Below are 27615 nucleotides of genomic sequence, written 5' to 3' on the forward strand. Positions count from 1 at the left end.
TTCCGGCACTTCTCGCCGTGGGTCACCCCACGGATGCTGGCGGCTCCACCCTTGGTGGGGGAGAACCTCCTTCGGTCGACATGGTTGCTGAAGCTGCGCTCAGCTCTAGGGACAACGTGTCCGTGTCGTGGTCATCACCGGTACGTGAACCGGTGTCTCAGCACGCACCGGTAGCCTCACCGGTGTCAACAAGCCTGCCGGCGCACTCGACTTCAGGGTTATCTTCGGGTGTAGCCAGTGCGAACGCCCTGACTCGTTCTCCGTCCAAGCAGTCCATCGAGCCTCCTCGCCATACTGCATCTCCGATAACGAGATGGACGTCGCAGAACTTGATCGATCCAGGCAGCAAGATTCGTGAGCAAGAAGTTACCACGGCAAACTATACACCGAAACCCTCGGTGCTTCCTGCCGATCGCTCGGCAGTTGCGGAATTTGTCATGCAAAGGCAATCCATCGCAAGGTTCGTCCGCGACGCACTGCAGAACGCAGTGGACAAGCAAAAGGAACAAGCTGATAAGCACGGTCGAAAGAACGTGAATGTATTCAAGATAGGAGATCGCGTTCTCCTATCGACCGAGGGAATCCGCGCTTCCGCCATGACCAACCTCGGCGCCAACAAACTTGCCCCACGCTTCATCGGTCCTTTTCGTGTAACCAAGGCTGTGGGCGACGCCTACACCTTGGACATCCCGTCGTCACTTAGACTCCACCCGACGTTTTACGTCGGGCGACTCAAGCGGTACTTCCCTGCGACGATTCCTGATTCGAGCCAGCAGACGGAGCATGCGTCGGTCGACCAGCCCGACGAGCCTGACGCGCCAGAAACCCGTCCGCCCCTGGCGCCCGCTCTCGCGGACGATATCCCTGCTGGGCAGAGCCAAGCCCATGCCTCTCCAATCCCCTTAGGCGAGATAACAGCTCCCGATTCGACTGCCGAAGCTCCGACGCGATCTGCCAAGCCCGCCAGGCACGATCTGCCGCCCGCTCAGCCCCAACCTGAGCGTCCAACGCACGGTTCGAAGCTGCCTCCACCTCGCCCTGAACGTACAGGGTGTACGCCGTATCATCGTGAAGGTCCACCACCGATAATTGACTCGGTCGGTGATGCGCGCTGGATTGTGGAGCGTATCGTTGACCACGAAGACCCCCACAGCTCGACCGCTCAACGAAACGTCCGTAGTCGTGTTCCTCGCGCGGTTCCGACCGCGCGCCGCTACTTGGTACGTTGGCTCGGTTATCCCCCAGAACATGATACGTGGGAGCCCCGCGCCAACCTTCTCCGCGACGTTCCGGACGTGGTCCACGAGTATGAGACCATGCTGCTTGAGAAGAAGAATTCCGCGGGTCACCCCGCGGAGACCGTGAACGAGATCGAGAACGGCCACGAGAACGACCCGCACGAGGAGGCAACAACGATGTCGCGCTCCGACGCGTGCAACGTCGGCGTGAGCCGCGGCGAGCACTGACACAACTTGTCAGTGCAAGAATGAAAACAAGAAACCACCGGCGACATCGAACCGGTGACCAGTGGGTTGTCAACCCGACACGCTACAACTGCGCCACGAAGTCGGCTTCGTGAGGTTCCTCGTGTCCGTGATCCAAATGCCTCCAGCTCGGAGTCTTCTAAGTCGAATGTATGCTGGGCACTTCGTCGATGTGTGTCCTGGGAACCGAGACGCGCAGTGATGGTCCTCGCAGTACATCCAGAGCTTGTTGCGCACCTGTCGACCCTGGGCTTGCCCTTGTTACCACCGCCAGCGACGCGCTGGCGCTGCCGCCCTTCGCGCTGTCTACGATGTCTCCGCCTTGTCGGTTTTCGAGTTTTCTTCAAATGTGTTCCGTGCGCTTAGGTTGCGTAAGCGCAACTTAGAGAAGAGGGTGATGTAATGGGCCCAACTCCAATTACATAAGTAGGTAGATATTTCTTTAGTTATTACATAATTAGGTAAAGTGGCACACGGGTAGCGTGTGCCAAGGTGTCATCATCTGATTGGTTGATAGTGAGGAGCCAGTCTCACTTAATGACCAATCAGATAAAGACATGTGTTTGAGTGGTTCACACGAGGCCAGGGGTAGCCGCCCTGGTCCTAAATAAATCAGAGTTGAATTTGACACAAACATAAGACTTGGTTTTATTATTGCGAGCTTCCTCCGCACTATAGTGTAAGCTAGTAACGGTATCTCTTACCCCGTTACAGCATGGAGATAGAGGAGACACCCCGAGATGGGGATCGGCTGCAGAGAGACTTTCAGCCATGTTTATAGGCGCAAGAAAATGGCTTGAAACCGCCTGTGGGCTGAGAAAAGCTAAAAAAACATGATTTTTGCGACCAGGAGCCATGTGCGCTTAGTCTGGTAAATTCAACAATGAGCCCCCGATTTTCGTGGCGGGGTCTACTATTAAGAGCACCAACAACAGCCAGTTACCGATGTACGCACTTATTGGTCGATTTCCCACCAATCCTATCCTGCCACCTAAATATGTTTAGACTCGCACCCAACCTGTGGCTCACAGCCTAGCTTAGCTCAAAACACACAAAACAGGTTCCGACAACGAGGTCTCTACGCTCAGCCGTAATTTTTTCGCCCAACTACGCAGAACGCCAGCTCGACCGCTCAAGCCCCACAGCTCAGGCTGTCGCTCCTCAGCCTCCCCCCCACCCCACCTCATCCCCTCACCCAACGACGACGTAGCTCAGTGGAAGAACACAGGGTTATGACTTGAGAAGCTGGTTCAAATCCAGCCGTCGCCATCTTTTCGATGGTGAGGTGGAGGCTCGTCACGGGCTAGTGGCTGAAGGCGTGGTGCTCTACCTGCTTAGGTATCTGGGTTAAGTAAGATGTGGTTAAGCTGTGTGGACTATGGCAAACGTGTATGATGAATATGCTAGCTATGCGTTCCTGTTGCTAATCCTTAACTTCTAAAACGTCTTGAATGTAGCCAGGAGCGGGGTCGCGAATGGCCACAGACTGGAGGATGTTTTAGTGGCGCTTCATTCTGTCGTTTAGGTCTATCTTGCTGTGAAGAGCCTGCAAGTGCTTAAGGACGGCGCTCGACACACGCGAGCTGATCTTCATCTCGCAACCCAGAAAGGTAAGTACGGCTTCCTCTGCTTTCTTGCCCACCTTAAGAGCACAGCCACGATAGTCGTCAGCACCTTGGTCAAGAACAATGCCGTCTTCAAGAAAATTCTTCATGAAGGCCACCAGCAGCTTCACTCTCAACCGCTTTTGTTTTGGCGCCAGTGCGTGCCAGCGTGGATCCTGAGCGTACCACGCAAACCAGGTAGCATGAAGGTGCGTTGGAGATCCCCGGCGCTGTTTCTTGCTTAGTGTGCTAACGTCATCTGTGCCTTCCTCTGGACAGCTTCGTTTTATTGGTGTAGGCTCACTGTTTTGCTTAGCTTCGGGTGCATCTATGTGAGCGTCCGGTTGCTTGATGTACTCCATAAAGCGCTTAATCATAGCCGCTTGATGTGATCCATAAAGGGCTTAATCACAGCCGCTTTATGGTCGATGGTCTTCTGGCTCTCGCTTGATTCTCTTCGCAGTTCATCGTCGATATGGGTGGCTGCATTACTTGTCTTGGTGTCTTCACAGGTAGTGGATGGGGTTGCCAGGTGCGAGGACCATGCAAGCAGATCGGCTGGTGAGCATCCAGCGTGATGAACAGCCGCTTCGATGATCTTCACAGCTGGACTTTTGGGGTTCAGGTCTTTGAGTAGCGGGAAGTGACGGAAGACGCGTGCGGTGAGGATATCCATTACCTTCTTGTTGATGTTTAGGCTGTCGGTCTTGAGCTGAAAGCAGGTAGCAAACAGGACACGCTGCATCCGATCCATCGCTTCACGCGTCGACGTGTCAAAGCTAGTCAAATCTTGCAGCGGCACCGTGGTTCGGGGTTTGTATCCGGTGAGTACTTTCGCTATCTTGTGGCCTTCTTTGCTTGTATTGAGAATGTAATTGAACCCTTTGATCGTCGTGCTTAGATTCCAGGAGCCTCTGTCAAAGATCCATCGTGCATCTCGGCGCAGCCGTTTGCGTGCTGAGTGCCTCCTCTTCGAAACGAGTGCGATATCAAGGCGACATCCACACCAATAGCAGACGCTACACGGTCTAGCACCCGGTTGGCGTACGCGTATACCGTAGGGGCTGTGACAGCGCGCGGCGGGGCTGCTGGAGCGGCAGGACCAGCTGTGACTTGCGGAGCGTTGAGCAGCTCGATCAGCAGGACGTCGGGAGAAACCGTGGAGCTTGCGAAGCCTGCTTGTTCTGGGAGGTTGCTGACGAGGGCTGGGCCTGGGCGGCTTAGAGGATCAAGACGAGCGCAATGGAGAGTAAGGGGCGCGTAGTCAATTCCGTATCAGGAAATAGCGACAGCCCCTGCTCCTCAGACGTCTTTACGTGAACCAAACGCAGGAAGAAGACTTCGCCTGCGTCCACTGACATGTTGTGTTTGCGGACTATTGCTAGGTCAGACGCGCGATCGAACAAGTACCAGAGAAGACATAGTAAAGCTGCATCTTGATAGTCACTTTCTGAGCTATCATAAGTGTACAAATACAACATCAGTTTTTTCAAATCATTTTTCGTACAAGGTGGTGCTTTCGCTACGAGCCCACCACCAGACAGAAGCTGTCTAGTGTTTTTCCCATTTTCAGCAACCGGGCTTCCAATGTAGCTCGGTGCTTAGGGAACTGATCGAGCAGCCATAGCTTGGATTGCCGATAGTACTACATGGCAGTGTTGCGAGCTATTGGTTTACCTTTCTTTCCTTCCTTAAATGCAAGATACATACCAAATTTATCCATCACACACACGAACATTTTTCCGCTCTCGTCACTATCAATGCATTCCCGATGGCTGTTGCCTTAGCCCGCAATGTGCTACCAGGCTGTAGTTCGTCTAAGCCCATGTCACTGGTTTGATAACAGCAAAATAAGCAAGTGATATGTCAATGACTTAGAGTTTGATTAGTCATACACATATTTTCGTATCAATCGGACGTGATACGTCCGTAGAGGACTCGCCTACCCCTATTCAATTTGATTGGTTAAATAAGATTATCATCTTGAAAGCTATTGGTTAGTACTACAGCAAAATTATCTCATTGGCTGTAAGATACCAATATAAAATTTAAGTGGGGTCCGATAAAACTTCATATTCTACCATTTAATCCCTGTAGCTCACAACTGCAGTGGTCACGGTAATGAATCTCATTGAAATTATTTTGTGTGGAGTAATTGTTCTATTTCACACAGCAATTGATCTCCGTGAGAGTATTAATGAACTCCCATTAAAAGTGTTTGGTAAAATAAATCTCATTGCTCTTATTTTATGTAGCCCTGAAATTAATCTCACATCTACATGTCGGCATAAATTATACCAGAAGGTAGAGTTATAGTTAGAACAGAGGGTTGTAATGCAACTGGACTGTACAGTGGCAGAGAGAATCATTTTAAAAAAATATCATGAAATGAAGAAGATTTAGACACAAGTACATGCAATCATATAATTTAGAGCCACAGCCAATTGGTACTTTTGTTGGTATTATAAAATAGATACAGTGAAACTTTTCTTAAGTACGAACATCAGTGCTTACAGTCGAGCATCCAACGGATGCCAATTATTGGGACAGAACATTCCACAGAACAAACATCACCACAGACCTAACTCTAAAAGATATTGACACCCTGCTGCGGGACTTGAACTCACAATGCAGCGATTGGCTAGGGCGATAATTAACCACTGCACCATAAGCAAACCCGATAGTGAGTACAAGATATCACCCACAACTGAGATTAATAATGAACTCTGAAAAAGTTTGTTCACGTGAATTATTCTCAACAAACTTGAGTGAGAATATTTAGTGTACGAGATTATTTATCAACTTAGATTAATTACCGTGACCACTGTACATGTAATGTAAAATGATCGAAGTGAAGCGATAGCCTGCGGTAACAGACGCAAGAGCTACTGCAACAACAATTTGTATTTGCATTTAAAAAACTTCGTGAACATGATTACGCTTTGGAAGTGGATTAAGATTAAGAAAACATAAATGCCGCCAAAATTGTGACCACTGAAAAACGCAAAAATAAATGTTAGATTTGAGATGGAGCAGACTAGTTATAACATTTCATCGTAGCTAATTTTAGAAATATTAGAAGCACATCTGCGTAAGCATACCGGCGTCGCTCTTCTTCCGCGCGACTTGGTCAAGTGTTTGGCTCTCAAGAGCGTGCAGCCGCGAGATGATCATTTCTTGGTACAATTCGGCAAGCGACTCGAGTTTTTCATTGCAGCTCTGATCAACGACATAACCCTTGACTACGGGGTTCAGTACAATGTAGCTCAAACACACGCTGGTGTCACACTCCACTGGCTGGATAAAGCTCCACCCTTGCTCGAGAGTCTGTACGTTTCGAATATCCCCCACAAGTGGCCAGTGGGAGAGTGCACTCCACACTTGAACGACGCGCTCCTTTTCCATGTATTGTTTCATCACCATCCGCATAGTGCATACTTGGCCACCTACCACCACTTCGTACTTGTGAACCGCGAGATAAGAAGCCATGTTTAATGGTAGTTCCTAGTAAGACTTCCGTCAGCTGTGACACCAAACTTTCAATATCTTTTTCTAGAGGAAATAATACGTACGAGTTGTTCGGCAGCAAGTCTTTGTCCTCTGTTTGGCGTTCTCGTCACTTTTGACTATTGACCACAACGCCTTCACAAGAGAAGAACTATTGAAGGGAGATTGAATACGCATACGGGATTTCAATAGATCACCGCTCTTGGTGCAAATGCACGCATCGGCTAGTTCCGACTTGGAGTCATCGAAGCCTGCAAGTCGGAGAACACGCTCCATGTCTGTATACTGCTCGTCCAGCCATCCTTCTAAACACCGCGCCATCTCGTGCTTCGTACTTCGAGCCATCCTTCTAAACACCGCGCCATCTCGTGTCGTGTCAAATGGAACGTTTCGAGGACCCATTTTTATTGCACAAGGCAAAAAGTCAACGAGTTGCCGCATCTGAGTGTGCAGGTTCTGCTCGAGAGTCAGCAGATCTGTGATACTTTCCCGTATTAAGCCTTTCAACTCGGTATTCTTGATGTGAGTATTAAAGCTGTCACGTGCTCGTTTGCTGGCTCGCGTCAGTTCATCTTGCAGCTTGCGTTCCAGCTTCAAAGCCTCAGCTTGCAGCTGAGCAATTTCATGGCGTGGGCGGTTGCGGTCTCGTCGTCGTTGCTTCTTGGGCTTCTTGCTGTTGCTGGCGTTCCTAGCGAATGGGCTGATAGGTGGGCTCTGCTGCATCCACAAGTCATCTATGACAGACATGAGGGCGTCGTCGAGGAGAAGTGGAGAAAGCGGCGCACTTGCAGCGTCATTTATTGCCGACTTGCACTATTTCTAATTTTCAATAAATATATTTTATTGACTATGTAATAGCATATCAAATTATCAGATGGGTATCGGTATGTTATTGTGTAGTTTTGACCAAATACACAGACAATGGAGCTCGTGGAAGACGACGAAGTGCTAGAGGCGGCGTTATCTCCTGTGGATGAATGCGGTCAAGGCGATGTCAGTGCGAAACGAACATTTACAGTCGGCAAGAGCGCCACGAAGAAGAAACGAAACTACAATCCAAACCGTGTTGAAAGGTAAAGGTGCGTAGTAGGAAGCAGAATGGAAAGTGAGATTAGTGAGTGACCGTTCCGTCATTTATCCTTCCTATACTTACCCTCGCACGCCATCCGAGACCTCCAGCTGGTCGGCGCATCCCCTGAATCCTGGCGCCAGATTCATTGAATTTCAACACTCCTCCTCGCCGCCAGCGTTGGTCTGCTGCACTCCTTAGTGCAGGCCGACGACTGTCCGCAACTCCGCTAGTCTTGGCGCCTCCAGAGCCTTCGTGAGGATGTCCGCAGGCATCTCCTCACTCTGCAGGTACTCCGGCTTCAGCACGCCGTTCTTCGTGTAGGAGCTCACGAACTTCATTCTGACGTCGATGTGTTTGGCCTTGGAGGATGATCCTTCGCCGTCGAGCTGCTTGAGCGCAGCCTGATTGTCGACACGCAACGACATCGGGCTGTTGAACGCGACGCCCAGCTCATTGAGCAACTCGCGCATCCCCAGCAACTCGGTGGCCATCACCGACGCTGCCGTAAACTCCGCCTCCATGGTGGAGAGGCTGACTCCAGTTTGCTTTCGGCAGACCCAGGACACGGGCATCCCGTCGACAGAGAGCAATCCGCCCGTGACGGACTTCCTGTCGGACTTGTCGGCAGCGAAGTCCGCGTCGCTGTACGCGACAACGTTCAGCGGCTCCTCCAACGGGCAATTGCCCTTCATGCTCAACCGCAAGGTCATCGAGCCCGCGAGATATCGCGCGATCCGCTTCCCAAGCTTCCAGTCCGACATCGTGGGGCTGTGTGTGCGGCGTGACACCTTGTGGACTGCGTACGCGATGTCGGGGCGCGTGCACCGCGCCACCCACATGAGGCTGCCCACGAGGGATTGAAACTTGCGGATCGTGATCTCGTTGTCGCCACCAGTGAGAGGCAGTAGTACGTCCGCGGTCTCGTCGACGTCGTTGGACTCCGCCCCAATGGGCGTGCGCACGCCGTGCACGGACGACATACCGTGCTCGCGCAGCATCTCCTTGATCGCGAGCTCTTGGTCCAGATCATAGCCCGTCTCCTCGTCATATACCACGCGAATGCCCAGGAACTTGTTGGCGGGGCCCAAGTCCTTGATCGCGAGCATGCTGAGCTCGCTGAAGAAGGCGTCGACGGCCTTCTGCTGCGTGCCCGTGACCAGGAGGTCGTCGACATATACGCCAACCACCAGCAGGGTGCCTTCGCAGGATCTATAGTAAACGCACATGTCCGTAAGGCTCTGCGAGAAGCCGATGTCCGTTAGCGTCTGGTGAAGGAGCTGGTTCCAGAGGCGTCCGGCTTGCTTGAGGCCGTACAACGTCTTCTTCAACTCCAGTACCAGCTCGTTGTCGCTGGACACGCCAAGCAAGCACCTCAGCTCCTTCAGGACCACCATTCCGCGCGGGATGCGCAGGTATATGTCGAGCTCAGGTTCCTTCACCGCCTTCACGTAGGCGTTTGGCGCGTCGCCATGCTTTGCGGGGACGCGCCACTTCCTGGCGAGCACGAAGATCAGCTTCACGCTGCTCATCTCGATGACAGCAGAGAATGTCACGCTGTAGTCGATCCCGAACTGTTGTTCGTTCCCGCAGGCGACGAGGCGCGCCTTCAGTCGCTCGATGGCGCCCTCCGCGTCCACTTTGGTCTTGAAGACCCACTTGGTATTTAGCACATGGCAGCCCTCGGGCTTGCGCACGATGCGCCATACGCCGTTGCCCTCGAGCGCGTGCAGCTCGTCAGCCATCGCAGCGAGCCACTTGTCCTTGTGCTTGCTGCGCATTGCCTCCTGGTACGACTTCGGGTCGTACTCGACCACGCTGTTCACGACGTTGCGCGTAGTCTCCTGTGACTGCGCGGTCTCGTTCGCCGTGACTCTGGCATTCTTGGCCACGGAGCGCGTCACGTGGCGCTCGCGCGACCACGACTTCTTCTTCTTGGTCGACGTGCGCTTCTTCTTGCCCTTCACGTTTGGGGCCCCAGCCTCCAGCGCTTGAGCTCCGTTGTCCGCCGGCTCGCTGCCTTCGAGCGTCTCGCCGGCCTGAAGGTACAGCCGCTGCACCTGAAGGTTCTGCTTCGAGCGTCTCAATGTTCTTGACGTGCTGCGTCGTGACCACCACGCGGTCCTTGGGCAAGTAGACCCGATAGCCCTTGGTCTCCTCGCCGATGCCCACAATCATAGCCGTCTGTGCGCGCTGCGCGAAGTTCTTTTTGCGTGGATCCCGGTACACAGTGCACGGCGACCCGAACACCACGATCTCGCCGAGCGGTGGTGTCTTGCCCGTCAGCTCCTTCAGCGGTGACGCACGCCCTGGGTTGGAGTTGGTCGGGGCGCGGTTCAGGATGTACGCGGCGTACTGAACCGCGTCACCCCAGAACCTCAGCGGGAGCCCGCAGGCGAAGATCATGCACCGCGCCATGTTCATGATGGTTCGGTGCATGCGCTCCGCCTGCCGTTGCTTGACTGGTTGCGAGCCTCGCTGCGCTGCCTGGTCACGCCCGTTCGCTTGCAGAACAAGTCCACGTTCTCGTACTCGCCCCCAGAGTCGGTGCGGAGAACGTGGATCTTGCAGTTGAACGCCTTCTCGAAGTAAACGAGGAAGTGTTCGAAGAGCTTGGCCGCGGCGTCCTTGGTACGCGCCAGGAACACGCGGCAGTAGTTGGACTTGAAGTCGATGAAGTTGATCATGTAGCGGTTGCCCAACCGATCCTTGGGTGTCATCGGCCCCTTCAAGTCGGAGCAGATGACCCCACCCAGCCTATCGATGGGTGAGTGTGAGCCGGTGTCCTTCTTGGACCGTCGGTTCTTCGTTTGCTTGCCCTCGGCGCACGTGAGGCAATTGACGCGCTTGCGGTCGGTCAGGTGGATGCCCGAGCTCGGGTCCTTGGCAAGCAGCTCCACCGCGTCGTAGTTGAGGTGGGCCAGACGCTTGTGAAAATCCAGCAGTGTGCCCTGCTGCACGTCCCTCGGCACCTCTGCAGACTCCGTGAGCTCCCGGCTTAAAGCAGCCATGATCACGTTCGATGGCAGCTCGCGCCTCGGCTCCACCACGGCAGGCACGACCAAGACGTTGCTCCGCATCTCGACGTCAAACGCCACGCGTCCGCCGTTCTTGGCCGCTACGACGCGTCTTCCGGCACGGTGATTCAGCTCGAAGCCTCGCTTGTCGATCATCCCGTAGGAGATCAGGTTGTGCACCACGCCCTTCGCAAAGTAGACGTTAGTGAGCTCCACCATTTGCTCCTCACCGCACGCTGTGACGCACAGCAGCACATTGCCGCGCTTGGTGATGTGTAACGGCTCACCGTTGGGTTGCACGCACTCGTCGCTGCACTCCTCCACGTCCTCGAGGAACGACTCATCATTCACGAGGTGACGACTAGAACCACTGTCTAGGATCCACAGGTCGGTAGTGTCGCTGGTGTGCTCGCCGACGGCCAGCGTGATGTCCCCTGGCTTCTTGAGGTCTGGACACGCTGCCCGTAGATGTCCGACACGGCCACACTCGTGGCAGCTCCGTGTCTCCTTGCGCTGTTTGGTGTGGTCCTTTACCACGTTGACCGTCTCGCGGCCCAGCGACTTCTGCTTGGTCGCGTCGGTCTCCCACGACTGCGCGAAGTGTGCGAGCTCCTCGGCGTGCTGCAGGAAATCGGTACGCGACTGGTCCACCTTGGCCATCAACACCGTACGTAGTTCTGCGGAGGCGTACTGAACGATGTAGTTCAGCACCAAGTAGTCGGCGCCGCCCCCCGTGGCCTCGGAGATGGCCACGAGGTACATGTAGTGCTCGGGCCACGATCTTTTGGTGTCCTTCGGCACCGTGAACAGCTCCATGGCTTGGGCGGGTGTAATGTTTGTCTTGAACGCGTCCAACATCCGTTCCATGACGTACTGCAACGTGGGCAACTGGTTCCACCACGTGTCCACCTGCTTGTTGTAGTACCTCTCGGCCGTACCCGACAGGTAGTGGCCGAGAAGGTCTACTTTCACGTCCTCAGACCACGCGAAGCCGCACGCCGACTGCCCGAGCGCCACCTGCCGCTCGAATCTTCTGCCCCAGTCCAGGAAGCCAGAGCCCAGCCCGACGTACAGCTCCTTGCCGTCGAACGGGCGGATCGCAAGCTTCTTTTGACGGGCGTCCGGGTATCGGAACGCCCAGCCTTGATTCTGCACAGGCGTGGCTTGTGCTTGAGCTGGTACCGGCGCCGCAGGTGGTTGCTGTGCTTCTTGATTAGCCTGGGCGGCGTGCTCCTCCGCGAAGAGCCTTTGCAGCTCAGACATGCCCGTCTCGTGGACCCCGACATCCGCGTGTCGCAGCCCGAAATACTGCGGGTGAACTGTCGGCCGGCGAGGGGCCTGCGTCTGGGGCGTGCCGCTCAATGAGTCGATGTGCATCCTCGACCCGCGTCCCAGGGCCGACGCGAAGAGGCTCGTGTCCACCATGGACTTCGGGTCTTGTTTGGGCGTCTCAAGGCGCTTCTCGAGCTTCACCTGGGACTTCTCCAGCTTGTCCAGTCGGCCGGCGACGCCGCGGAGCAGCCTCAGCAGCTCCGACGCCTCGTCCTGCTCCGTGGTCGCCGACTCCCCTTGCGCGGGCGTCGGCGGTGTTCTCCGCTCCATCGACGGAGGCGGCCCTTGCGCGGTCGGTCTCCGTTGGCATCTGGGCTCAAAACCTGTTGAAAGGTAAAGGTGCGTAGTAGGAAGCAGAATGGAAAGTGAGATTAGTGAGTGACCGTTCCGTCATTTATCCTTCCTATACTTACCCTCGCACGCCATCCGAGACCTCCAGCCGGTCGGCGCATCCCCTGAATCCTGGCGCCAGATTCATTGAATTTCAACAAACCGAGCTCGTGACAAGCAGCGCAAGGAACTTGTGGCTCTGCGCGCAGAATTGTTGGTACTAGAGGATCGTCTAAAGAGGCTGCACCAAGAGATGGAGAACGTAAATATTGGAGCAATGGAAGTGGGGAGACAAGAGACGATAGAGTTGTGAAGGAAGATGGCGCTGTATCAATGACAAACCCGAATGAGTGCAGAGGAGGAGAGCAAGCGACTGCGTGAACTCATTCAGCAGCACAATGAAGTGACAAACCAAAGACTTCAGCGTCTCTTGCATAATAAACAAGGATGTGTGGAGGTACGAGTGATTTTTATTATTTATAATAATTTTGTTAAAATAATTTTTGCTAATTTTTGTGACGTGGTTATAGACGATCGAGCGCTTGCCAGACCCGTGGCCTTGCAGACGACAGTACCCTGTACCGCTCGGAAACAATGACAATTTGCTATTCAGAGATATGGCAGGTACTATCGACTTTGTCCAGCGTCAAGTGCTTCGAGTGCTTACACTCGATTCGAACTCTGGAACAGCGACCGATGTAACTTTGTTCCCTTCGGCTAAGAATGCCCACCCTCGATTATTTGCAGACAAGATTTTGCCATACAGCGTCCAACTGACCAGGAGATGTGGCTTGGCAGTACTTTGCGCACTCGTTTAGACGCCCTACAACTCGGTTTTATTACCACGCAGAGACAAACCAGGTAGGTTTGAAAACTAAGAATTTGGTGTACTGACAATTAATTTCACGAGCTATAGTCTTCAGGTCTTGTATGTGACGATACAATCGTAGAAAGCTTCGGCGAGGAGCATCGCTTTGGGAAAGTTCTCTTCGACTTAAAAGTCAAGCAGATTGTTCGTCGTTATGTGGTAGCTGGTCGTGTTGTGATTGCTTGGCGAGCTCTCTTACACCCGGAAACGTTTAAGAACGAGAGTCTGCACGGAATTCAGTTCAAAGAGAAAGGCGCTCTCGTAATTGAGCCTTTTCCAGCACCGAACGGTGATGGCAACAACGTTTCTTGTGTCGTACACACGTGGCAAATGATCACTCCAGATATCACTGACGACGCTGCAAAAAGTGGTCGAAGCAAGTTGGTACACGACATGACAGAGTTCTTACTGGAAGGATGTCGACCCGAACGGGCCGTTGAGAATTTGGAGCGAGCATTACGTGCACAATCGAGTCAACAATTATACCCGTGTTAGAATAAAAAATAATTGAAAAAGCAAGAAAAAATCTATTGCATAATGAGTATTTTTACACTACACAATGTGCACTATTTCGTCTACTCTGCTCAATCAGCATATTCTCAATCATTTGCACAGTACTTGCAGATGACGAGCCGCCCAACACAAAATCGGTCAGATCCTGAACAAATTGAAAACTATTTTTAGTCCCATTTGTGTTCGCCAGACTCTCTGGGGTAATGACATGCCAGATACGCAGATGAGTGAACTCGTTACTAGCCGTAAGAAGTTTTGTTGCGTGAGGGTGTCGGATTTCACACGATCCCTTCTCTTGGAAGCGGAAACCCTCGAGTTTCTGACCTTTAAACTCTGCCGGATCAATATATGACCTCCACGCGATCACGATCCGGTCAGCCTCGCGATATCGACGGAACACTTGCTTAATCCGGAAGTCTGCCATCCGTTCCGGTGCTTTAATCTCCACACCGAAGCTTTCACACACTGTATCGTCATGTGCCACGTCTTCAGAGTCATATTTCTTTCTCTCTCGACCGTATGAGAAATGATACTTTTCCTGCTGAAACGCGTGAGCCAGACACCTCCACGCAGCTTCTGCGGTTGTCTGAAGATTAAATGGCAGTGTCTTCTCTCCAAAAACTCCTAAACACGTCCCGTCCCCCGTGTCTGCTTGAAAGAAAACCCTCGCTGCTTCGTGGTACACAGAATCCACCCCTACTTCCAGTTCCTCGAAAACCTCTTGATCTGACAGTTCTAGAGGCAATCCATGCACTCTTCTGGTCCGTTTTTCTTGTGCTAAACTCGTCTCCATCACCTGCATCAGCAATAATTTAAGCGTTAGTACTCAAAATCAATCATTTAACCGTGAGTCTTCGTACCCGTCGTGCGACGCGCGTATTTAACGCTCGCTGCAGCATTTCGCGCACTTTCTTTTGGTCTTCCAGTGCACCTTTGAGTCTAGTGTTCTCTCTTTCAGACGTTAGTCGTTGGTCCAATTGCCGCGTCGCCAAATCCTTCCACACGCTCAAAAGAGCGGACGATTGGCCACTGAAGTTTGGCGTACCATTTCGCAGCTGTGCGCGCTTCTCGGCGCCCTCTTTCAAGGCAGTCAATTGCGTTTCCAGCCCTCTAGCACATGTGCGGAGAAATAGCACCTCTCGACGTCGCATTTCGCGTGCTCCATTGCGATGTTTACTCGTGGTTTTCGTTATGGGGTGCGCGGCCTCAAACGCAGTCCATGCAGAGCTTTCAATCAGCGTACTGAAGGGCGACGCATGCTTGGATCGACTATGTGCACGCGGGGACTCTTCGACTGCTGCGGTGTACTCATCTAGCAGCGCCAGAACCTCCGTGAAGGCCTCGTCGTCGTCTTCCAGCAACGCGAATGACATGGTGCAGTGGTATTGTGACTTTATTGAATGGCGTCCCATGCAATTTGTCACAGAAGGAAACATCTGATTCTGAGTCCAGAGAGAAAAGACGGGAGTGGACAGATGAAGATGGACAGAATAAAAAACATTCCTCGACTAAAAAGTAATACCAAGAGCTAATGTTATATCTCAAACGTGTTCTTCACACGCGTAGCTGCCGTGATGAAACGCACACTGTCCATCAATGAGCATGTCCTCGATCGTCTGCACTGTACTCGCAGAAGACGACACTCCGAGTACGAAATCTGTGAGACCTTGTACAAACTCGGAGCTCATATTCTCCGGACCCTTTTGACTCTCCGGAGTGATAACATGCCAAATACGCAGAAGAGTGACCTCTTCACCGGATGTCTGACTCTTTGAAGGTTGTCGAATAACACACGACCCTTTCTCTAGAAAGCGAACACTCTGCAAACTTTGGCCTTTAAACTCCGTCGTGTCGATAAAAGATCTCCACGCGATCACAGTCTGTTCCGACTCTACATATCGACGGAAAACCTGTTTTATACGGAAAGTTGCCATTCTTTCGGGCGCTTTGATCTCCACTCCAAAACTTTCCCCCACTGTATCGTCATGAGTTACTTCGTCCGTCTCGTCCTTCCGCCTCTCTCTTAGGTACAAAAAGCGGCACTTCTCGTGCTGGAATGCGTGTGCTAGACACCTCCACGCAGCCTCAGCAGTCGTATGGACATCGAATGGCAACATTTTCTCTCCAAATACACCTAAACTTGTGCCTTCGCCAGTATCAAACACACTTGCTGCTTCCCTATACACACTGTCAACCTCAACTTCGAGCTCTTGGAAAACGTCTCGATCTGCTGCTTCCAGCGGCACACCATGCACACGTCGTGTCCTTTTCTCCTGTATTAAACCCGTTTTCATCGCCTACAAAGTAAAAAACACAGTTATTTGTCATCACCTTAAAAAACAGAATCCCAATCAGTATTGTGTACCTCTCGCGCAATTTTCGTGTTTAAGGCTTGCTGCAAAATTTCACGCAGTTTGTTATGAGCTTCCAATGCACATTTCAGTCGGCTATTTTCTTTTTCGGATGCCAGTCTCCTGTCCAATTGGCGTGTGGCCAGATCTCTCCACATACTCATCAAAGCCGCGTCTTCTGACGCCAACATGGCACTGTGCAGCTCTGCACGTTGCTCTACTTCTTCTTTCAGCGCGGTGAGCTGCTTTTCCATCCCGTCGACACATGTGCGGAGGAATTGCACCTCTCTGCGTCGCATTTCACGCGCTCCGTTCCGATGTTTACTGGCATTTTTCGTGATGGGGTGTGCTGCTTCAAATGCAGCCCACGCGGCGCTCTCCGATACGCGACTGAAGGCTGAAGAGGTTCTCTTACAGATGGGAACGAACGGCTCTTCGACTGCCGCGTTGTACTCGTCCAGCAGCGCTAGAACCGCCGTGAAGGTCTCGTCGTCGAGTAGTGGGAACGACATGGTGCTTGGAATTTGGCAATTGGGCACTGTTGCCGAACAGTGTCCGGTTTAACAAGTCTCACAAGTGAATCATCTGATTCTGAGTCATTAGAAAAGCGAGTGGAAATAAAGATGACGCCCCCTTTCCGCCGGTTCAGGGGCAGTTGAAGCTGGAAAAATGGAAACCGAACTTGTTGCTTCAACATCGTTTAGCATTTTCAAACTACTTCTTCGTACCCAAAACTACTGCAACTTCGAGGAGATTGGGTGTCAACTAGCGCATTTTCAATCATTTGCACCGTGTTTGCCGACGACGACCCGCTCAACACAAAGTCCGTGAGGTCCTGGACAAAATCGGCGTCCATTTCCTCCGAGTTTGCTTGAGTCACTGGCGTAATGATGTGCCAGATACGCAACACAGTCAGTTGCTCGTGTGACGAATATCGAACAACACATGAGCCTTTCTCCTGGAAGCGGAACCTCTCAAGCTTCTGGCCTTTAAACTCCGCTGGGTCGATGAACGACCTCCACGCGATCACAACTCGGTCGGATTCCACGTAGCGTCGGAAGATCTGTTTAATCCGAAAGTCTGCCATCCTTTCAGGCGCTTTGATCTCTACACCGAAACTCTCTCCAACTGTATCATCGTGTACCGTGTTCGCGCGACTGTACGAGAAATTGTACTTCTCGTGGTGAAATGCATGCGCCAAACACCGCCACGCCGCGTCCGCCGTTCTCCGAAGATCAAAGGGCAGCGTCTTCTCTCCGAATACACCTCCCAAATACCCCTCGTCCATCGTTTCAGCTTGAAACAAAGCTCTAGCCACCTCGTGATACTCGGCGTCCACACCCATTTCCAGCTCCTGGAAAATCTCTTGATCCGACACATCTAACGCCACGCCATGAACTCGCGTCGTCCTCTTCTCCGACGTCAAACTCGTCTCCATCACCTATAATATTAATATTATGTCAGCTTACAGTTCCGTTCTACCAGCGTTGAAGAGTACAGCTCGTACCCGTTTCGCGACGCGAGTATTTAATGCGCGCTCCAGCATTTCTCGCAGCTTTTTCTGATCGTCAAGAGCACTATGAAGCCGACTGTTCTCCCTCTCGGAGACCAATCTCTGCTCCAATTGATGCGTTGCCAGGTCTTTCCACATGCTCATTAATGCTGAGCACGCGTCCGTTCCGGTGGTGGCGCTTCTCATTTGTGCGCGCAGCTCCGTCGCCTCTTGCAGCGCATTCAACTGCCTCTCGAGGCCTTTGACACAAGTGCGAAGGAATTGCACTTCTCGACGTCGTATTTCGCGTGCTCCATTGCGATGTTTGCTGGCAATTTTCGTGACGGGGTGCGCAGCTTCGAACGCGGCCCACGCAGCACTCTCGGACACACGACTGAAGGGAGACAAGTGTTTGGTGCTGGAGTGAGGAGGTTCAGGCTCATCGACTGCAGCGTTGTATTCATCTAACAGCGCCAGAACCTCCGTGAACGTCTGGTCATCTTCTTCCAGCAGCTGGAAGGCCATGGAGGCGATGGTGACGAAAAGCGAAATGGAACTGTTGAGACGCCATTTTGCAAATGATTTGAAGAGCTTGAGCAGCACAAACTTCAAACTTCAATACCATACCGGGAAAGTCGTAATGACAGAGCACTGGCAATGAGCCTGTTATTAATTATGCAAAGGTTTTCTTTGTAAGACGTTTTCAATGAAGTAGTGCTTTACGTTCACAAACTACAAGGTTTTATTAGTTTCCATGAGTACTCAATCTCTACGACTTTTCCGGAAGAGTTAAGTACATTTGAATAGAGACTTGTTTATTCGTGTTACTTCATTCTTCGTAACTACATGTGCGGGCTAGCTGGCGTTATGGATTTTACATGGTTGAACGGCCTTCCGTTCGGCTGTCAAGACGCCAAGCTAGCGACAATATTGTATACTGTAGAGCTTTTTCCACTGTGATCATGCACAACGTTGGTAAAGGTCGTTCGCTATGCGTTCCGAGCGCAGCGAGACAATCGATACAGGACGGAGCGCACTCGTGCCGTGCGTGGAGGCCCTTAGTTGAGACAGGAGGTGCGCTTGTGAATATCCGTCCGAGGAGCGGTCGTGGGCGTGTTCTGGCATGAATCGCCAGCGCTTCGGATCCGCTTCGATCTCTTCACGGGCGACGTCGCGAGCGCTGGTTGCTACCATGGACTGGTGGACGCATATGTTACAGAGCGTCACCTCACGCTGCACGACGTGGGTTGAGAGACGGTCGTCACGTCTCGGATCGGTGATACAATTGATCACCGTCTTCTTCAAGCGACAGGACGAGCACACATACCGCCAGCATAATTGACACGTGGTCGCCGGTTTCTTTTTCTTGCCATGCGAGCTGAACCACGGGCCGCGCTTCTTGCAGGTCACGCACACCTTGGTGTCAGAAGCAGCCATGGCAGCCGCGGCAGCAGCCGGGACCGTGACTGTGAGTGAGCCGTGTCTACCTTTCTGTGGTGGAAGCGAACGAGTGAGACTTGCCAGACTATTCTGGTGAGAAATGAACCCCATCGGGTTCTGCATGGGTGGCTGACGTTGTGCTAGCATCCACGCGAGCTTTTTCATCCGCCCGCATAATAAAACTGTGCCCGTTGCTGCCATTTGGGCAGTTGTGGATCGAACAGCGGCATTCCCTCCACTTAAGCATGCGCGCGCAAACACTTCAACGGATCCACGACCTGGACCTTTCGAGGAAGCACCAGTGGTGGCGTCTCCGTCACGGAATAATATACATGTTGACATGTTTCCTCGTCGCACATTGGGTCGGGCGTGCGTTTGAGGGAAGTGCACCGAGTGACGCAGTTGGAAACCAACGCGCTCACCCGAGGCCAGTTGGGTTGTACCTGTAGCCTCCAAGAAGATGAGATCCTCTCGACTGCTTGCACCCGGAAGAGTGACCGGGTAGTGTAGCGGGTGGTATCGATGATGATCGATTGTCGGACCTTCCTGCTCGACCCACTTAACCGTTAAGGATCGAAACGGCTCGGCAATGCTTGGCGTGGTAATTGTAGCCAACACAGCGCCGTTTGTTATGTTGCCATGTTCGTAGGCGCTTTTCACACGCATAGCTTCCGTAGAAGCGCCAAGAGCACCGTACATGGCGTCATCTAGTGAGCCTGGCACCGAGCCAACGAGCTGTAACACCGGGAGCTCAACGCCCGCAATTATTGTCGCCCCAGTGGCAGCATCGGAATCGTTGCTATACGCCGTTGTCCTGCTGTCGGAACTGTTGGTGTTGCTGTGAGTGCTGGCAAAACTGCCTGTACGTCGACTGAAAAAGCTGGAGATGCTGCTACAACTGCTGTCACGGCTACCAATGCTGGAATTAAACGCGTCCGTGCCGGAAAAGTCGGCGATAGCGGAGCTGCGTTGACGGAAGCTCCGAAGACGCTCGTGTCGGCGTTTACGGCGCTCCACGTCCTTCCGTCGACGTTGTAGAAATACGCGCAAAGTCTTTTCTTGTTTTAAGCACTTCGAGAAGTTGCCGTCTACTTTTCGACGATCCTTCTCAATGTGCTTCTCGTACTGTACTACGGTGTTCTGGACGAACATCCGTGCTACCGCTTCAAGCTGCGCCTCATCCTCGACTGCAAGCTGAAGTGGGGCAAACGGGCTCTTGAACTCCGGTGAATTTGTAGGACGGTGGTGGATACGCATCGCGTCGACCTTCCAGTTGGGTCTATTGCTGAGTCGTGTAAGGTCAATTTTCAAATGGAGTGGAGTTCGGGCGTTGGGACAGTGAAGTTCTAAAGGCAAGTTGGTGGCCTTTTAGAAGTGAAACGCTGGCCAGAGCGTGCCCGGTCTGTGGTGTGCTCAAGATAGTCATGTAGAGTTGCAACTGCCCCCAACGCCACCGTCACGCAACATCGGAGCCCTTTGAGGCTGTCTCATGGTGCAAGTAGAGTAAGCTAGACGACGCTTGGGTTTTGGAGGCCAGCAGAGGAAAGACACTTCACTGGTGATCCCTTGACGGTAGTTATCAGTCCACCACCGATGGGATCACACTTGGGAATGGCTCCGATAATCGCGGGAAAGGCGAGCAGAATTCAGCATGTCTGACTTGCCACTGAAACTTTGATAAAGCGCATGCTCATTGGCAACGCAAAGGACGCATTATGTCAAACTGATATGCGTCAGTCGAGCTCTGACCTGCAAAAAAAATGCCTGGAAGGAAGCACATTCGCGCGGCAGTTCTCAGTCCAGTGTTGAGATCAACTCAATGTCGTGAAACTACCACCACTATACGTCAGTAGTGTATAGTTTGAAAGGATACATGTATGTATTTGAAGTAAAAATTAGGCTTAATCTGATATCCGGATACAAAAACTGAAATTATACGCGTAGTCAGACGTAACGGAAGGAGTGCATGTACTACGAAACGAAAGATTTCAGCATCGGTATGGTCCGACCCTGGTTCCTGCTTTTTAGCATGGCTTATTCTTCAGGACAAGGCGTCAAAAGGCGTTTCCGCTCTGCGCGGCTTTGATAGTGGCGTGTGTGTGTCCTTTGAGCGCTGATCTGATCTTGTGGTTCATTCCTGTTCTAAGCAGCCAGCAATGACATGTTATGATGCAGTTATGCTCGCCGGCCAAGAAGGAGGGACCGGAGCTCATTCCTTAGCACGAGAGGCAAGTTCAAAGCGCGTGGAGAACATGTATGCTTTCTGCGATGTCCACTCACGGCGTTAAGCAGTTTTCTGGCGCATGCGGAGACAACATCAGCTGACTTTAGGCTGCTGCATAGTGCAACGGAGCTGTGGATCATCAGCGGCAACCGTTTTGAGCTCTAAAATAATGGTTACTTCGAAGAATCTGACAACTCAACTCTGTGAACCGATACGACTTACATGTATTAGCATGTAAGATGAAGACTGCGTTTGAACCACCAACGGGATTACATGAAGCGAGTGTATGTGGATACAGTACTGTAGAAATTTGTCTCAAAGCTTAGTCTCTTAATAAACACAAATATTTTTTGTGAGAGGCTATCCGTTTTCCAGTGCTCTTAAAAAAGGCAGATTATATACATAAGTATTTCGGTTAATTAGACACATCCCCTTTGTTGTAGAAAGCAAAAGCGATCTTCCACAATGACCTTCCAGCGCGAGGCCTCACGTTTTCGTAACTGGATCGAGGGCAACAGCAACGCCGTTTATTCACCTGGTGGGTGCCTCGCCAAAACATTCACACGACAAAAAAATAATCGGTTGTCGGTTAGCTAAAAACTCGCTTAATGCGATGCTGTGTTTGCAGAGAGGAACCGCTATCTCCTGTACGTTTCATTGGCGTGTCCCTGGGCCTCGCGTTGTGTCGGTGCTATATATCTTAAGAAACTAGACGACATTATTGGACTTTCAGTGGTGCATCTGGTCTTCCGACGAACTCGCCCCATTTTCGAAAAAGATACACACTGCGGCTGGACCTTTGCCGACCCAAAGACGACGCCAACGCGGCCAGGACCTTCGGGTATTGGCTCTTACTCGTCAAAGGGCTGTATTCCAGATACAATTAATTAACGCCAAGTTCATCCGAGACTTGTACGACCAGTGCACATCTGAGCCAACTCGGTACACAGTCCCGCTGCTGGGACAAGAAAAACCAGACGATCGTATCGAACGAGTCAGGAGATTTCATGCGTATGTTTAACTGTTCATTTAACAACTTAAGTGCCGTCAAAAGTATATTTGTATCCCGAAGAACTGCAGTCAGAGATCGACGAGCTCAACGAATGGGTACACGACGACGTCAGTAATGGTGTCTTCAAGTGTATTTTGAAGCCGTAGACAGTTTAATTAACGGTCTGGACCGTGCTGAGGAAGTTCTGGCCGCGCATCGATTCTTGGTTGGAGATCGGTTTAGTGAAGCTGACCTGACGCTTTTTACGACGTTAATCCGCTTTGACGAGGTATACGCGATACACTTTAAGGCTAGCAAGCAGCTCATTGAACAATACCCGAACCTCAACAATGTACGTGACGTTTTATTTAGTAGAAAGCGGCTACCAGGGCATTAGTTGACTACTTGCTTGGTTGCTCAGTACGTTACCAGATGCCACCGATTGCGAAAAGAGTGGACATGCAGCAGATCAAGATGCACTATTACGCGTCTCACACGCATTTGAATCCAACCACGGATAACTATTTTTCTTTTTTCCTTGCGGAAGCGTTCGTACCGGTATCCGTTTGAAAATACCGATATTTCTTTTGTTGACGCTCATGAATTTGTTGACCACCCAGTACGAAATTAGCAGTCGACTGGGCAATGGAATGATCATTCTCCAATTGGCGACCAGCTCATCAAGCAGCTTTAAAAAGACTCCCAGCAACGTGAACCATGTCAGTGAAGGGATTTGTGTTCAAGACAGCCAAAGCGCAGAACAAGCCGGCCAGCAAGTTCCGCAACTTTATCGAGCGTAGCAGCAACGCTGTTTTTCCTGCTGGTACGTTTCTTTGCTGGTGGTTTCTACATATTAAGAAGAAGAAGAAGAAAACTGATTCTGTGCGTTTAATCGGTACCATTTGTACGTTTCCTACGCATGTCCATGGGCTTCTCGCTGTCTGAGTGCCATGTATCTGAAAGGACTGGACGACATCATTGGGCTGTCTGTAGTGCACCCGTTGATGCAGCGCACGCGGCCGGATGACAAGGATGACACCCACTCTGGGTGGACGTTTGTGGACCCTGCCACTACACCTTTCCTTACAGGCCCAACAGGCCACGGATCGTACTCGTTTGAGGGCTGCACCTCCGACTCTGTAAACAATGCACGCTTTATCCGTGATCTCTATGAAAAGTGTACGACCGAGAAAACAGCCTACTCGGTGCCGTTACTGTGGGACAAGAAGAAGAACACCATCGTGTCGAACGATTCCGCAGACATCGTGCGAATGTTTAACAGCGCGTTCGCTGATCTGGTGCTCGATCTGTACCCCCAAGAGCTCCGTTCAGAGATCGATGAGATCAATGAATGGATCTACAACGACGTGGGCCATGGCGTCTATAAGTGCGGCTTTGCCGGAACGCAGGAACTCTACGACGCTGCGGTCGAGAAGGTATTCGCAGGTCTTGACCGTGCCGAGAAAATCCTGTCTGAGTACCGGTTTTTGGTCGGCGATCGGTTCACCGAAGCGGATTTGAAGCTTTTCCCGACTCTTGTGCGGTTCGACGAGGTCTATGTCGTGCATTTCAAGGCCAACAAGAAACTCATCCAGCAGTATCCGAACCTCAGCAACGTATGTATTGCGGCAACTTTTGCAAGAATATTATTATTGTTGAGAATTATCTTGTTTTTTTATGCAGTACGTTCGCGAAATTTACCAGTTTCCCCGTATGGCGAAGACCGTGGTTATGCCTCACATCGCCATGCATTACTATGGCTCGCATACGCACCTGAACCCGTTCGGAATCGTCCTGGCGGGTCCGAACGTCGACTTTACCCGTCCTCATGATCGCGACCGCTTCACGAACGCCGTCGTGCCTACTTTCGAGTAACTTTGATACATGTAATACATGAACACAGTTTTTCATTTCTGGTAGTTGCATATTTGTCGTCCTTTGCGGAACGTTCGAGAAAAACTGAAGTGAACCAACCAGCCACATGTCATTTTCATGATCACAAAAATGGCAATGCATTGGCTGGCAACAGGCTCGTAGTTGAAGCCACGTGTCCATCTTGCCAAAAGTGCAAAGCCCCATTATTCGTACTTAGTATGAGCTTTACAAATTTCAAGTGTGAAAAGGTGCCGGGATTTCAGCACGACGCAACAAATCCGAATCGTCGGGAAACCGGGATAATGCGCGTATTAGCTCTCATCGCAGGCGTCCTCGTCGCATTCTGCGCCACCAACGTACGTGCCGCTCAACAGACAACCTTCCTTCTACCGCTCGCGGCTTGACCCCTCCAGTAGCTGGCGATTTCGGTACTTTGCCACATTCCCAGACCATCATTCCGCTAATATGTTTAAAAACACTTGCCATTTTTCAGCTCGCAGAGGCAAACCCGGACTCAGTGGCAAAAGTCCGAGTTGCCGCTGACAATGCGTTCGCCGGTGGAGACATGAAAACAGCCATCACGCTGCTATCCAAACTCATCGAACTGGAGCCCAGGAACGAGCGCAACTTCTACAAGCGCTTCCGTGCCTATTTGAGCGAGCGCAAGTACTCGCATGCCCTGTCGGACTTGTCGTCGTCGCTAGATGTAAATCCCAAGTACAAACAGGGCCGACTTCAGCGTGGCAAGTTGCTGATGATGCTGGGACAATGCGCCGAGGCTTCGCAAGATTTCCAGACAGTGGTCGAGTGAGTTGGCAACAAAACTTTTTTCGTGATTTATCGTGAATTTTCATATAACTCTGCATTGCTATTTTTCAAAATCTAGACTGTACCCGAAGGAGGCAACTGGTGCTGAGCAACTGGACAAAAGCAAAGAATGTGCGTCAAACATTGACGAAGCGGAGCGTGCGCACACGCGCGGAGACTACCAGTCAGCGTACAATTACTTGACACAAGTGCTGGAAGGCTCAGCCATCTCAAGTGTGCCACTGCTACTCGAGCGTGCGCAACTGAGTGTGTCCCTGCAAAATCCTTACGACGCAATTGCCGACCTGGGCTCCATTCTCAAACTAGATCCGTCCAATCTCATCGCGTTGCAGAAACGTGGCGAGGTATTGTACTCTCTGGGCGACAAACAGTCGCTCGAAGCGGCCCAGTCGCACTACCGCCAAGGTTTGCACTCCGACCCCGAGCACAAAGGCATCAAGTCTCTCTACAGGAGATTGAAAAAAGTACTGAAATATATTAATCGTGCCGAAGACGCCCAGCAGCGTGGCGCGCATAGTGAAGCCGTGGCAGAGTGGCAATCCGCTCTGGAAGTTGACGCGGACCACTCTGCCATGAACAAGGAGTTTTCTCTGCAATTGTGCTCGAGTGAGCTCCATCTCAAGCACTTTAAACAGGCTCGAGATGCCTGTGAGAAGACCGTGGCAATCGATAATGGGTACGCTCTCGCATTTGCCAAACTAAGCGAGGCTCAGATCGGTTTAGAGCTGTACGAGGACGCTGTGCGGTCCGCAAACCGCGCGGCGGAACTGGAGGACAGTCGCGAGTTTAAGGAAAAAGTGGCTCAGGCGGAGGCCGCTTTGAAGCAGAGTAAGACCAAGAATTACTACAAGATTCTGGGTGTGTCACGCAACTCGGAAGCCAAGGAGATCAAGAAGGCGTACCGTAAACAAGCGCTGGAATGGCACCCGGACAAACACACGGATAAGGACGAATCCGAGCGGGAAGAAGTGGAAAAAAAGTTTCACGATATCGCCGAAGCCTACGAGATCTTGTCGAACGAAGAAACTCGTGCTATGTACGACCGAGGCGAGGATGTGACAGGCAACCCGCAACAACAGCAACAGCGTGGAAACCCATTTAACAACGCACACTTTTTCCAGCAGGGTGGCCGCACTTTCCACTTTAACTTTGGAGGGTAGACACGAGGACCTTGGTTTGTACAGAGAATGAGTAGAAGGAGTGGAAAGAAGAGCAAGCTAAGTTTGAGAGAACGACAGAGTGACGACAAGTATAGGTGGAGCACTGGATGATCATTTTGCATAGCAATGAATAATGATATCCTAGGCAGACTGCCTTTAATAAACGACGTTTGAGTTTAGTATCGCATCTTGAGTGAGTCAAGTGCTTGGAGGCGAGAAACGATGAAGTTGTGGTACGAATTGATCAAAGACTCCACTGTCCCGTAACTTTCACCGGATAACACGTTTTGTGTGGTCGTATTCACGACTCGTGGATACGTGGACCACGAGGCTATAGCTGAGACATACGCTGCCCTCTTTGGTGCTTCTCTCCCATTCACACGGAAGTCACCCAGTATGACTTGTAATTTCTAAATAGCAACGCGAGACGAGAGGGAAGTCCGGGTCAGCAATAAATCAGGAGCTTGCTAAAGTTGAGCGCGCCAGATTTCCAAATGGAGTCGAACGCCTTGTTACACATCGACAACGTTCTAAATGTCTCCCACGATGCAGTCGCTTTTGAAAGGCTAGAAAAACAACGTCCGGGACTTAAGAGTGGCACCAATGTGCTCCGTTGCGTTGCTGGAACAAAAAATGGCAGATGCTGCCTAGCGAGACGAAGAACTTGGCTCATCTCTATGTTTTGATCCCAGACTTCGCGCCATCATTGCGAGATCTTCGTTCCTGAGTCATGTTGTATGGGAGGTTTCGAGTTCTTGCTTATGAGTGCTTAAATTCTGTTCGAGTGCTTGAATGTCAGCACAGCTCTCGCGGGGCATCGTTTTCAGCTTGATCATGGCGCTTTTCGTACTGTTTTTCGTAGTCTGTTTCTCCATTTCGTTCTCCAGTTCAACGGCTTGTCCTCACAGGCGTGCTAATTTATATATTTATAAATTTATTTCGTGACAAGGTCTATTGCGATTAGGCAGCGATCGCTTCGTCTTGGGCTTCTTCTTCGCTGCCACTACACCGTCCGTGTCGTCTGGTTAACTTGAAAAATTCGAGTGATGCTTAATGGACTACTTCTTGGGCTCAGCAGACTCCACAAGTCGTCAACCATCGTCATAAGGCTGTCGTCAAGGTAGCATCGTTTCGGCAGTATCTCTGGCGCCTATGATTAAAACGTTAAGTAACTTGTTTTGTGCTTTATTAATAAATTGTAGGTTTAGACAGGCAGCTGACGTGGTCATCATCTCCCGTTTGAGTGATGGTCGCTCCTCGGCTACGCCGAGTGGTGACCATTGTGATGAAGGAAGTAGTCGTAACAACAGTAAGTTGCAGGGACTGAAAGTCCAGCAGGGGAGAAAACCGAATGCTGCTGCTTGCTCTTGACGGTGCAAGTTGTCGAGTGTGTAGCAGCACACGGAAAAACCCCGGTAACATATATTGGTAGGATTAGCAGTAGGATGGGGCTGGCGGCTCGCCAGCCAATGGTCCGTCGAAGTCCGGCTTCTGGACGCGAGCATCGCGTCCTGGAGGCACCTGAGCCTC

At 51.6% G+C, this 27615-nt stretch overlaps 7 protein-coding genes across 7 annotated transcripts; 3 read left to right on the forward strand and 4 right to left on the reverse strand.

Moving 5' to 3' along the window:
- Window positions 1-6047: 6047 nt before the first annotated feature.
- On the reverse strand, window positions 6048-7318 carry PITG_17677 (uncharacterized protein; the record flags this gene model as incomplete). Its single annotated transcript, XM_002896483.1, has 3 exons — window positions 6048-6082; window positions 6190-6534; window positions 6793-7318. The coding sequence occupies 3 exons, from the start codon at window positions 7316-7318 to the stop codon at window positions 6048-6050; spliced, it is 906 nt and encodes a 301-aa protein (XP_002896529.1).
- A 5642-nt stretch (window positions 7319-12960) lies between these two features.
- Window positions 12961-13706, forward strand: PITG_17678 (protein kinase; the record flags this gene model as incomplete). The annotated part of the gene is made up of 5 exons (XM_002896484.1): window positions 12961-12988; window positions 13125-13204; window positions 13260-13359; window positions 13402-13472; window positions 13593-13706. The coding sequence occupies 5 exons, from the start codon at window positions 12961-12963 to the stop codon at window positions 13704-13706; spliced, it is 393 nt and encodes a 130-aa protein (XP_002896530.1).
- Window positions 13707-13758: 52 nt separating this feature from the next.
- On the reverse strand, window positions 13759-15097 carry PITG_17679 (M96 mating-specific protein family; the record flags this gene model as incomplete). The annotated part of the gene is made up of 3 exons (XM_002896485.1): window positions 13759-14520; window positions 14585-14951; window positions 15033-15097. 3 exons carry the CDS (start codon window positions 15095-15097, stop codon window positions 13759-13761), a joined length of 1194 nt encoding a protein of 397 aa, XP_002896531.1.
- Window positions 15098-16109: 1012 nt separating this feature from the next.
- On the reverse strand, window positions 16110-18092 carry PITG_17680 (M96 mating-specific protein family; the record flags this gene model as incomplete). The annotated part of the gene is made up of 3 exons (XM_002896486.1): window positions 16110-16119; window positions 16804-17516; window positions 17583-18092. 3 exons carry the CDS (start codon window positions 18090-18092, stop codon window positions 16110-16112), a joined length of 1233 nt encoding a protein of 410 aa, XP_002896532.1.
- A 435-nt stretch (window positions 18093-18527) lies between these two features.
- PITG_17681 (uncharacterized protein) lies at window positions 18528-20264 on the reverse strand (the record flags this gene model as incomplete). The annotated part of the gene is made up of 1 exon (XM_002896487.1): window positions 18528-20264. One exon carries the CDS (start codon window positions 20262-20264, stop codon window positions 18528-18530), a length of 1737 nt encoding a protein of 578 aa, XP_002896533.1.
- A 2675-nt stretch (window positions 20265-22939) lies between these two features.
- Window positions 22940-24097, forward strand: PITG_17682 (glutathione S-transferase, putative; the record flags this gene model as incomplete). Its single annotated transcript, XM_002896488.1, has 3 exons — window positions 22940-23049; window positions 23169-23838; window positions 23906-24097. 3 exons carry the CDS (start codon window positions 22940-22942, stop codon window positions 24095-24097), a joined length of 972 nt encoding a protein of 323 aa, XP_002896534.1.
- Window positions 24098-24368: 271 nt separating this feature from the next.
- Window positions 24369-26085, forward strand: PITG_17683 (uncharacterized protein; the record flags this gene model as incomplete). The annotated part of the gene is made up of 3 exons (XM_002896489.1): window positions 24369-24453; window positions 24591-24904; window positions 24984-26085. 3 exons carry the CDS (start codon window positions 24400-24402, stop codon window positions 26083-26085), a joined length of 1470 nt encoding a protein of 489 aa, XP_002896535.1.
- Window positions 26086-27615: the final 1530 nt, after the last annotated feature.

The sequence above is a fragment of the Phytophthora infestans genome, genomic scaffold (assembly GCF_000142945.1).
Source record: "Phytophthora infestans T30-4 supercont1.59 genomic scaffold, whole genome shotgun sequence".
NCBI lineage: Eukaryota > Oomycota > Peronosporomycetes > Peronosporales > Peronosporaceae > Phytophthora > Phytophthora infestans.